General features: G+C 60.3%; 1 protein-coding gene and 1 long non-coding RNA gene across 8 annotated transcripts in view; one reads left to right on the forward strand and one right to left on the reverse strand.

Annotated features, from left to right (window-relative positions):
- Positions 1 to 6,365, forward strand: part of LOC116554179 — an 8,823-nt gene extending 2,458 nt beyond the window's left edge. The window contains exons 3-4 of the long non-coding RNA XR_004270095.1: positions 4,596 to 4,673; positions 6,355 to 6,365. This is a non-coding gene — a long non-coding RNA (uncharacterized LOC116554179). The remainder of the gene's footprint in view (positions 1 to 4,595; positions 4,674 to 6,354) is intronic.
- Positions 1 to 10,877, reverse strand: part of CFAP46 (cilia and flagella associated protein 46) — a 117,191-nt gene that overhangs the window by 82,598 nt on the left and 23,716 nt on the right. For all 7 annotated transcript variants that reach the window (XR_004270094.1, XM_032282057.1, XM_032282058.1 and 4 more), the window contains exons 14-21: positions 10,007 to 10,134; positions 9,120 to 9,247; positions 7,565 to 7,698; positions 5,010 to 5,222; positions 4,613 to 4,778; positions 2,375 to 2,524; positions 1,615 to 1,722; positions 994 to 1,160 (exon numbers count right to left, since the gene is read on the reverse strand). Coding sequence is in view for 6 of the 7 variants with exons in the window: in XM_032282057.1 (XP_032137948.1) it covers positions 994 to 1,160; positions 1,615 to 1,722; positions 2,375 to 2,524; positions 4,613 to 4,778; positions 5,010 to 5,222; positions 7,565 to 7,698; positions 9,120 to 9,247; positions 10,007 to 10,134 (1,194 nt within the window). In the remaining variant the exon portion in view is untranslated. The remainder of the gene's footprint in view (positions 1 to 993; positions 1,161 to 1,614; positions 1,723 to 2,374; positions 2,525 to 4,612; positions 4,779 to 5,009; positions 5,223 to 7,564; positions 7,699 to 9,119; positions 9,248 to 10,006; positions 10,135 to 10,877) is intronic.

The following is a 10,877-nucleotide window of genomic DNA, read 5'->3' on the forward strand; positions in this document are numbered from 1 at the left end:
GGACCACGGCCTTCACTGCAGGAATATCTACAACGGCAACGCAGGGACCACGGCCTTCACTGCAGGAATACTTACAACGGCAACGCATGGACAACGGCTTCATTTTCAAAGCTCGGGAAAAGATTAGGGACGATAACAGTTGCTCAACTGGATGGAACACGGTAAGCTACTGAAAGTGAGAACCATGAAAATTCCAGGGGAGAATGGAAACATTCTGGGCCCGGCTGTGCCGGCGGCGGGCCTGGCAGGTGGCTGTGTCGGGAGGTGAGTCAGGACCCAGAGCCAGAGGCGATGTTCGCTCATTGAAATTATCCTTACTTATTTCCAAACCTAATTAGCGTGCATATCTGTCTATTCAAAATTACTTCAAACAAACCTGTGTGTCATCAGAAATGGCAGACGGAAGCCACTTTCTACCTGCTACAGGCTGAATGTCTGTGTCCTCAAAATTCCCATGCTGAAAAGTGCTCACTCCATGGTGCTGGTCTTTTTGTAAGGGACCCCAGAGAGCTCCCTGCCCCTTCCACCATGCGAGGACACAGCAGGAAGCACCATCTGTGGGCCAGGAAGGGGCCCTCCGCAGACGCCGAACCTGCCACACCTCAACGGGACTTCCAGCCTCTGGAACTGTGAGCAGGAACCACCTAGGGTTGGAGCCCCCCCATCTGTGGCCCTTTGTCTCAGCCTCTGAATGGGCTGAGACCCCTTCTGTGTCTGCCACGCACATGGCCAGCCGGCCACACACCCCTCCTGCGGAGGCCCATGTGACTTCAGAACCCTCCCTGACCCAGCTTTCCACAGGGCCACTGATGACTCGTCCATGAGAGCAGGGGCCAGCAGGCGGGGGCACCTGTGAGCGTGGCTGACGCCTGCAGGAAGCTTTCGGGCCTGGGCCTGGGGACCTGGTGGAGCACCCTGATCTGTGACTGCGGCCGAGGCCCACGCTCCCTGCCCCTGTGGGGGGAATTCGTCCAGTCATGAGAGGCTACTCACGGACCAAACATCTTCAGGTACTTGATGCCCATCTCAACGGCCTTGTGAGCACAGGCCATGGTGGTCTCATGGTCACGTGCCGCGTAGGCGAAGTGGGTCAGCCGCGTCAGGGTCTGTAGCTCCACCAGGGGGTCCGACCAGTTGCACTCAGAAGCCATTTTCACCACCTTCCGTTGGGCGGCAGAAGAAGGGGCACCGTGTGAGCGACAGCGACCTTCCCACCACCTGCACTCCCCACGGTCACGCGGCACGTGATTCTAAAGGGAGGCGCGGCCTGTGGAGGCCACTGCATGCTGCCCACAAAAGCGGAGCTGCCACGTCCACGCCTGTGAGGGCCCCTCATGTCCTGTGGCTCCCTGGCTACCCCTGACCTGCACTGAATGGCTCAGGGTGGGGCAGGACACAAAGGGTCTGCTCAGACGGCGTGCGCCTCACCACAGGAGGCAGGGGGGCTCCCAGCGTGAAGCTGAAGGAAGCATGTGGAGGGCGCAGCTCTGTTGGGAGGTGGCGGAGAGCGGGGCGAGCACATGCACTGGGACCTGAGTTCTGCCCACCATGGGCAACACCCTTGGAGCCTTGGGGTCCTCGCCCCTGGCCTCCCAGGACCCCGGGGTCACCTACCTGGGCCAGGGAGGGGACGGTGAAGTCCATGAGGCCCAGCCCATTGCACGAGTACATTTCCAAGGCAACAAGGACTCTGGTTATTGAGCTGACATCCTCACTGGTGCCCTGGTGGGGAGGATGCCCTGAGTGTGTCAGCCCCAAGGGTGCAGGGGGAAGTCTGGAACACGTGTGAACACAACGCTGTGGGGGAGCGTCTGGAATATGCCTGAATTTAACACTGCAAGTTAGTTTAAGGGCTATAATCAGACCCTGAAATTGGGAGCATTTATACTTGAGATTCTGTTTGTAACTGTTGACCTACACACCATCTTTTCAGACAAGAGCCCCAGGGCCGTGCAGCCCCATGCGTGAGGCAGCCTTGTTGGACAGTCAGGTGACCCCCGTGGAGGGAAGGACCTGACATGGTGGCTGCCTGGGTAGGCAGGTTGATGCCTGGACCCTCCCTGCCTCCCTGGGCCCCACTCGACCCCTTGCTCCTGGCCAGGCTTCAAGGCCCCTCCTCCATCAGGCTTTCCAGGAGCTCATAGGACCTCACGGAGCCCGCTCATCCCTGGGAAAGGGCAGCAGCCCCAGAGGCCCAGAAGCTCACAGACCCCATGGATGGGTGGGCAGAGGAAGCTCCCATCAGGGACTGCCAGGCCGCCCCGATGGCACCATCTGGAGCTAAGTGGTCCCGGGAGCCCACCACCCCCGGCTGCCTTGGACATCTATGTCCCCAGGGCATTGGTCAGAGCCCGGATGCCGACAGGGTGCCCACCTGCTCCTCGGTGCCCAGCCGTGGCCCGATCTGCTGCTGCAGGAGCTGCTTGGCCTTGACCCAGGTGGCGACGAGCTGCTGTCGGACGCGGGTGGGCACCGTCTCCTCTGGCGTGCTCCCGTTGGTCAGGTTCAGGGCAAACTCGCAGACCTGGGATGGACGCGTTCTTAGTCACGACGCCTAAATTCTCAACAGGGGACCCTGAGCCAAGATCCAAACCACTAAAAGACAGACGGCCGCAGCTCCTGGTCCAGCCCGTGGAGGGCCCACAGCACCTCAGGCTCAGGCCCTCCAGGGGCTGCACGGCAAACCCAGCAGATGAAGACCCAACCCCGGGCGCCGAGGACGCGACTGCACACACAGGAAGACAGCCGCCACCTGGCCTCCAGCGTACCCCAGCCTCTGGTTGGGACAGAGGAGCTGTCCGGCTCCCCTCCCACACTGCGCCTGGTATCGGTTGGGGGTGGGGCAGCAAGGATGGAGCCCCAAAATCGGGGACGTGAAATCTGCCATGTGCTTTGCCCACAGTGTAGGGCACGTGGGCTGCTGCTCTGAGCCTCTGGGTTGCGCCCCAGGTCCCTGCCTTGCTGGCCATGTGACCAGGCAAGATTCTTCATGCTGTGCCTCAGTTTCCCCACCTCTACGTAGAAACAAAACCCAGTAGTATGTCGTCGTGAGAATCAGCGAGTCCCTGTTCCGAGCCTCACCCAGTGCAGAAAGCACAGGCCACCAGGAGCTGCCACTGGCAGACCCAGGGACGTCCCGTCTCTCACTTTCTCTTCCCCAGTAAAGCATAACGCAAACACCTGCTCCTTGCAAAATGTCTCTGTAGCTCAGACAGCTGCTGGGCAGCGTCCTTCCTTCTGGATAAACTTCCAAACACGTGTCGGATTCCACAAAAACATCCTGTCGGAATGTTTGGGGAGCCCTGACTCTCCTCTTCGCCACCTGGCTCCTGGTGGGGCTGTGCAGATGCCTGGCCCAGAAGCTACCCTAGCCGGCTTCCTGTGCCTCTTCCTCGCACTCTGCCATTCACTCCACGCTCCCAGAGTCAATTGCCAGCTCAGTGCCAGGGCTTCCTCTAAGCATCTGGATCCGGCCAACATCACATCCGCGAGGAAGCTCCTCTGCACCCACCAGCTGCCCCCTGGGGCCGCAGCAGGTTCAGCCGCACAGACAGCTGCCCAAGCCGTCCACAGCACCCTCCCTTCTGCAGCCTCCAGCCTGACCCCTGCAGGCCCCTGGGGCCGGCCCCTTGTCCCTTCTCAGAACCTCACCTAATGCCCAGCTGGTGCTCCAGGCTAGCCCACACTGACTGCCCGGTGCCAGCCGTCCCCTCTGGGAGCCGGCAGCACCAGGGCCCTCTCCACTCTGGCTCTGGCCTGGCATAGCTGACTGTGAGCACTGACCGTGAGCACTGACCATGAGCGCCATGCCGCAGGCTCGACTCTCTGGCCCATGGTTTTATCCATGGTCCAGAAAGGGTCACACAGGATGAGCTTTAGCACGAAGTCTTCCAGCAAAGGCGGGGACAGACCCCCTGTGCCCCGCCCGGTACACTCAAGGCCTCCCTGTCCTGGTCCCACTGTGGGTGCTCCACACTCAGGCGACGTGAGGTTCCTGACAGACTCCCTTGACTCATTAGGAAACGGGCTTTCTCCTGGTTTTAAGCAGCTCTTCTGAGTTAGAAATGAGCAATGGGTCAGCAAGCATTTCAGCATCCGGCAGCGAGGACACTGTTTTCTTCCTTCCTTCGGGATTACAACAAAATCCAAATTCCATGGGAGAAATGGCCCACTGCGCCGCCAGCACCGCTCCACGCGGGTCTGCTGCATCTTGCTGGGGTGGCTACAGGGACGTGTGGGGGCTCGGTCCGTTTCTTGCTGCTCCAATCCGCCATTTCTCCTTCTATTTCTACTGTCCTCTCCACCTGGGCCCCATGCCCACCCACGCGTTTTGCTTTGCTCTCTCCAGCCCTCACCTTATTTCCCAGCAGTGGGGGCCCCTGATGTTTTACTTCCTAAATTGTTCTCATATCTGTCGCCGCTACTGAGGGAAGTTTGCTCTCCTAGGGTCTTTCCAGAAGCCTTCAGAAGCTCGACCCCCAGCCTCCCGATCTGCAGGGCTGCCTCTTGGGTCAGCTGCAACCCCCCCACACACACACACACCCTCTCTCCCCGCCCCCTCTCTTTCCCCCCCCCCCCTCCCCCCCCCGCCCCAGCATCATGGAGGTGGTACCTCCACCGCTGTTTTGATCTCGGAGGTGGCTCCTGCGTCCAGTGGGCTGTGAAAGGCATTTGTTCGCACCAATTTCCTGGACTTCTCAGCGGCCAGGGGTGGAATCCAGCTGATGATCAGGCCTCGTGCCAGCGTGTTGCAGAGCGTCACCAGCATCACAGGGTCCCTGGGAGACACGCTCATCAGAGGGAACCATGGCCCCTGCAGGCCACACCTGGTGCTAGGCATGGAGTCCTCAGGCAGCAGGAGGACTGAGGTGCACGGTGCCCATGACCCTCCTCTGCTGAGACGCAGAGAGCCACGGAGCACAGCTGTTTTGGGGTGTCCCGAGGGAAGGGGCCAGTTGTGGGAAGAAGCCTCTCCTCACGGGCACGCAGTGCAGCCGACCCACACGCACCCGCTGTGGCCTGTGGCCTTGACGATGCTCAGGAGGTGGTGCAGGGCGTCCACCAGCTCCCTCTGCCGCCCGGCCAGGATCAGATGGCGGCTGTGGTTCAGGACGTAGACCACAGCATTCTGCACGATCCACGCCTCCTGGAGTTCCTGTCCAATCTCTGCAGAACGCAGCCAGTTATTCATGGCGTACTGGGACAGGCTCTCAATCCAGGTTCTGCAAAACGTGCATCAGCAAGCCCTTAGCATGGGGTCCCCGGCCCCAGGGCCAGGGAGCAGGGCTGCTGCGGGGCCTGCGAGGAACTGGGCTGTGTGGCAGGAAGCGGGCGGGGCAGGTGAGTGACCAAGGCTTCATCCGTATTTACAGACGCCCCCATCGCTGGCACTCCTTCCCGTCCCATCAGCGGCCACTTTCGAGTGTCCTAGGAACTCGAACCCCACTGTGACCTGCACATTTGAGGGATGCATGTTTCCTGCTCCTTGTGAGAATCAGACAAAGGCCTGATGATCTGAAGTGGAACAGTTTCATCCCGAAACCAGCCTCCACCCAGACAGTCCATGGAAAAATTGTCTCCCACAAAACCAGTCCCAAAATGGTTGGGAACGGCTGCCTGAGTGTGAAACAAAGCCCTTCCCCACCCGCCCTCCCAAAAGAGCGCACGGACTCTTCCTGTGAGCCTCTCCTGTTTCCGGTAGTCTATGGAGCGCCGGCCTCAGAAAGGGGCTCCTGTGGGGACTGCATGGGTCAGAAGCACGCTGCCTCACCACCCCACCCCTCAGCACCCCCAGCCTCCCAGAGCCTCCACCTGAAGCACCGTGGCCCAGCCCGGTGCTCCCTGTTCCCAGCGGCCCCCTCGTTCCAGTGTGTCCTCATCCTTCCCGGATGCCTCCAATGGCCCCTGGCTGGTTCCCATGGCCACAAGTGTTCACCCCCGCCAAGGCACCCCCGCTCCCCTCAAACCTCCCGGCCCCCGCCCGAGGCTGCGTCCAGCCACGCTGCTGCTGCGCCGTGCCTCCTGGCCTCCCTCCACACTGCACCGCACTGCCCTCCCTCCTGGCCAAGGGAACGTCACCCTCTTCCAGCTGCCACTGTCGCCCACAGGCTGCCCCTCCTCAGGGAGCCACCACGCCGAGGGCAGGGCGGTCAGTCCTCACCCAGCAGTGTGCACGTGGACAGCGTCCGTCTGCCCCGCTAGACCAGGCTGCGTACACTTTTCAAGCATTTTGGGTTTTGCAAGCTCCATCTAATCTTCGCCGCCTATTGTTTCTACTTTATTTGACAAACTTAAATGTGTCAAAGCCGCCCTCAGCTCATGGGCTGTAAACAGCCTGAGCTCTAAATTTCAGAGCCCCTCTCTCTGTGAGCAGGCCTACAACGAGTGCAGAGCTCTGCTCAGCTTTGGGCCTGGACCTGGAGAGGCATCTGGAACCCGGGAGCCCAGGGCAGGCCTGGGCTGGGCGGCTCCTCACAGAGCCCGGAGCTGCTGCAGGAGAGAGGATCCCAAGAGGCCAAGGCCAAGGACACCTGCAGCCATCACCGTCAGTGCTGCTGCCTGACCTCCTCTCCCTCCACAGGGCTCGGCTGGGTGGGCGCAGGCATGCGCGGCAAGCACAGAGAGCTGGCTTTCCTTCTGCCCCATGACCAGCGAGGATGGGGTGCCGTGCCCAGCTTCTGCTGCGTGGGTAGTCAGGACACCCATGCTTACCAGGTTACTGTGCTTGACATGGCTGCATCGGAGGGACAAGTTCCCACGCCCCACAGCATGGCAGGTGACCACAGTTTACAGGGGTGCTGGAGGGGGGCACAGAACGTTCCCAACACGGAGAAAGAACGCACGTCCGGGGTGACAGATTCACTAATGACCCAGATCTGATCTCCACACGCTACACGGATGGAAACGTCACCCCAGAAGTTGTACGATTACTGTCAATGTAAAAACTAGTTTAAAACCTTTAATTTCAGATTAAAAACAGGTAAAACCCATCACTGTCAGTAAAGCACTCGGATTTCATGATTGTTTCTTAACTTGGAACCTCATGTAGGCAAATCCTATGAGATATCCTATCCAAACTTTTCTTACTGATACACAAGGAGTTTTTGAGGCTCTTCCCACAATAGGAGGGAGAGCACGGCTTTTCCTCTGAGCAAATACAGGAGCTGCTCCTTCTGTTTTCCACCATGAATACCACCTCCCCGTGAAAGCAGCTGACTCTCACACATCTTGAGAGAACTGATGAGAGTGAGCAGGGCTGACACTGGAGCGCCCTGGGAAAGGCGCCTGTGAACTCTCACTCACAGTAATAACACACCACGCCTGGGGTCTCACTAGGGAACACTGCTAAGAACAGGTGAGGTCATCTGTTCCTACATTACTCCATTTCCTCACCCCATTTCCGCTTTCATGGTCTTGGTCATTTACGGGACGATGGACACCTTCCCCACGCGAGAAGGCTGTGTCCTCAGGAATGCAAAGGGTGTCCCTCCCCACACCAGCCTCAGCGCGGAGGACACTCTGACCCGTGTCCCGGGCAGTGCTCCAGGCTGCGGCCGCTGCCCACCTGTATGTGATCCACTCAGCATTCGCCTCCGGGGGTTCAGGTACGTAGCCAGCCGGGTGCTGGCTCAGGTCTTCGGGAGGGATGGCCCGGTCATTCAGCTCTACACCTTCTGACCGCAGCAAATGGACAGTGGCCTGCAGAAGATGCGTGCACTGGGAAAGACTGTGGTCGGAGCACCGGCCCAGCACCGGACGGGGAACACACGCACCCTTCCCTTAGCTCTGATTTGCAAAGTGCCAAGCACGGCCAGGGAGACCCAGCTGGTGTGCCCTTTGCAAGCTGGGCCTGCCTGACAGCCAGTCCAAGGACTAAAGCCAGTCCCTTGTAGACTCTCTCCACCATCACAGTGGGGGTGGGGAAGAGAAGCCTCCTTCCAGAGCACCACACACCCCAGAGGAGTGAAGGAGCTGCAATGGCTTCTGGGTGTCAGCAGACCCTGGCCAGCACCCGCACCTCCCCTGCATCATCACGTTTTACGTGCTGCAGGGCCAGGGGCTGCACTGGCCCCTGGAGTGTGGCTGAACACCCCCCACAGCCCCATGGCCTCCACTGGCTCTGGTTCCGCCATCTGGGCTCTGGCTCCCTGAGCAGCGGGGTCTGTGCCGCTTCCCTCTGTGACCCCAGCTGAGGGCGTGGGCCTGGCCCTCGGGAACCACTCAGTAGATGTACTGAATAAATCAGCAGGGGTGCTGGCCTCCGAGGCTGAGTGCCACGTACCCACTCAGTAAATCCACAGAAACCTCACCTAAAGTGGCTATGAAAACTCTGAAGTCACACAATGTCACAAAGGTCACACATGTTGGCATTGCACAGTGGCGGCAAGCTCAGACCCAAGGTCCCAGGGTCAGGTTTGGATCCAGCTCTGCCGTTCCTACCTGCTGACTTTGGGCAGGGCGAGCCAGGGGGTTCTCTGTGCCTGCATGGGAGGAAGAGGCCCGGCGGACCCACGGCAGGGGCCCTGGACATCACACCCCGTTCAAAGTGCTTCTGCAGCGAACGCCAAGGTGTCATCCCTCAGCGGAGTGGCAGTCGCCATGTCTCACCCACAACTGCAGATTCACCACTCAGAAATGGTTCCCAAGAGAAATTTACACCCATGCACATTTTGGTTTCTATTTTTCTCCTAGAAAATCTTCCAAGAATCCAGGAAGTTTTCCCTCCCTCATGTTCATTTTGTTTGAAGTGCAGAAGGTTCTATGATGATAAATATCTGCAGTGGATTAACAGGCTGTGTGGACACCAGCACCAGCCCTGCAGCGGGCTGCACGGATGCAAGAAAGCAACGCTCTGAGCCGTGCTGCGGGGACGCACCTCAAAACTGATGCGCCCCTCCAAGATGCACTTCAGCACTCATGAACCCCTCCCGCCACACCTCAGCGCTGATGAACCCCCCTCCATCACCCATCAGCGCTGATGAACCCCCCTCCATCACCCACCTCAGTGCTGATGAACCACGCCACATCTCGGCACTGATGAACCCCCCTCCCCCCTCCGCGCTGATGAACCCCCTTCCGTCACCAATCTCGGTGCTGATGAACCCCCCTCTGTGACGCACCTCAGCGTTGATGAACCCCACCTCCGCGAACTTCCGCAGCAGGTCAGGAGACACCTGCCTCTGCAGGATGACCTCAGGCTGGCTCCCAGCGTCATGCACTGAGCCGTCCCCACCTCGCTTCTTCCTCCCTGAGAGAAACGGCAGCAGGTAAGGATCATGGTTTTCTTCCAGCAAATAAAACACACGAATGCCTGGTCCACCTCGGAGTGCCTGAGCCTCTTCGCAGTTGCACGCAGAGCCACCCAGCTGGGCAGGCGGGCCGTAAGTGGGCAGCTTGCCCAGGGCAGGGCCAGAGGAGCTCTCTGTGCCGGCAGAGCTGGCTGCCGAGTTGGGTCCCAGCCAGGGCTTGCTCTTGGCCACACCCCTGCAGACGCTCTTGGCACCTTTGGCTCTCCAAGCACCTCCTGCATCCCCGACGCCTGCAGGACTCCCAGGCCTCCGTGCCCATTCTGTCACCTCCCTCCCTCGTCTCTTTGGGTCCTGACTGTCCCTGAGACGGGAGCTTCTCCAGGGCTGGGTGCTGACTGTGAGGAGCCTGCGCCACCCATGCTCTACTCCACGCTGGGCCTGTGGCTGCTGCCCTCTGCCCTTGGGCGCCCCGCATGGGCATCTGCTCACTGCTGTGGCTGCCCCTGCCTGAGCCTCTGAGGCCTCTAGGGACGAGTTGGAACGTACCGACGGTGCTCGTGGCATGGCTGATGCAGCCAGATGTGGCTGCCACCCGCGATTGGCGGCCCTGATTAGTGGGAACTGTGACTATTGTAACACGGCAATGCCCTATCTCACGTGAAGGCCCCATGTGTCAAAACCGCATGAACCACAGCCCTTCCTGCACACAGAGGGCGGACGCGGCCAGGCTGGGACACACTCATGAGGGGTGTACGAACCTCTCCGCAGCCTCAGCTTCTTCACCTTGACATTGTCATACAGGAGGCAGAAGCGGCTCGCCGTCCGACAGACGTCCCACACACCCTGCTTCCGTGCCACTTTGGCTAGCTCTGCCCAGATCTGTATCCTGCTCACCGAGGACCCAGAGAGGGAAAAGTGAGTAGACAGATGCAGCAGCTAAACTAGAAGAACCTGGGCTGGCTGCCTGAGAAAAAACCACCGAGGTTCTGCAGTCTACAGCTGGCAAAAGGAGCCTGGCGTGCACGCTGGGGATGGCCTGGCGGGGGCATGTCCTGCGGTGGGCACAGCTCTCCACCTCCCACCAGCCAGCTGCGTGCGGCACCTCCATCCCTGTGGCGAGAAGAAAGGCCACCCAATCCACTCCCTGGGGGTGCATGGGGCAGGCCTCCCTGGGGTGGTAGTGACTGCAGGGCTGGTACCAAAAATCAGCCTGCTCTGGTCACCGGCACTGCGTGCCCTCCAAGTGACAGAAGGCACAGGGCGTCTGCGCACCTCACAGGCCGTGGCCATCATCACAGGCTGGGAGGTCCCATATGTCAGGACCCCTAGGCCGGGACCACCTCCCACCATCCTGGAGGAGGTGGCCTCGTGTGTCCTCAGGTGGCCACATGTGGGGTCAGCTCGGCCACCACAGACACTGGCTCTCTGGCTGAGTGACCTCCGGGCTGGGCTGTGCGTGGCTCTGATTCCCCACTGACCTCTCCTGCTCTGACCTCCCCCCCCCCCGCCCCTCCCCCCCCCAACCCCCCCCCCCTCACCTCCCCCCCCCCCTCCCCCCCACCTCCCTCCCACCTTGCCTCTCCCTCCCTCACCTCCCTCCCTCACGTCCCCCCCTCACCTCCCCCCCCT

Source organism: Sapajus apella, unplaced genomic scaffold (genome assembly GCF_009761245.1).
Source record: "Sapajus apella isolate SASKATOON/1434 unplaced genomic scaffold, GSC_monkey_1.0 scaffold13, whole genome shotgun sequence".
Lineage (NCBI taxonomy): Eukaryota > Metazoa > Chordata > Mammalia > Primates > Cebidae > Sapajus > Sapajus apella.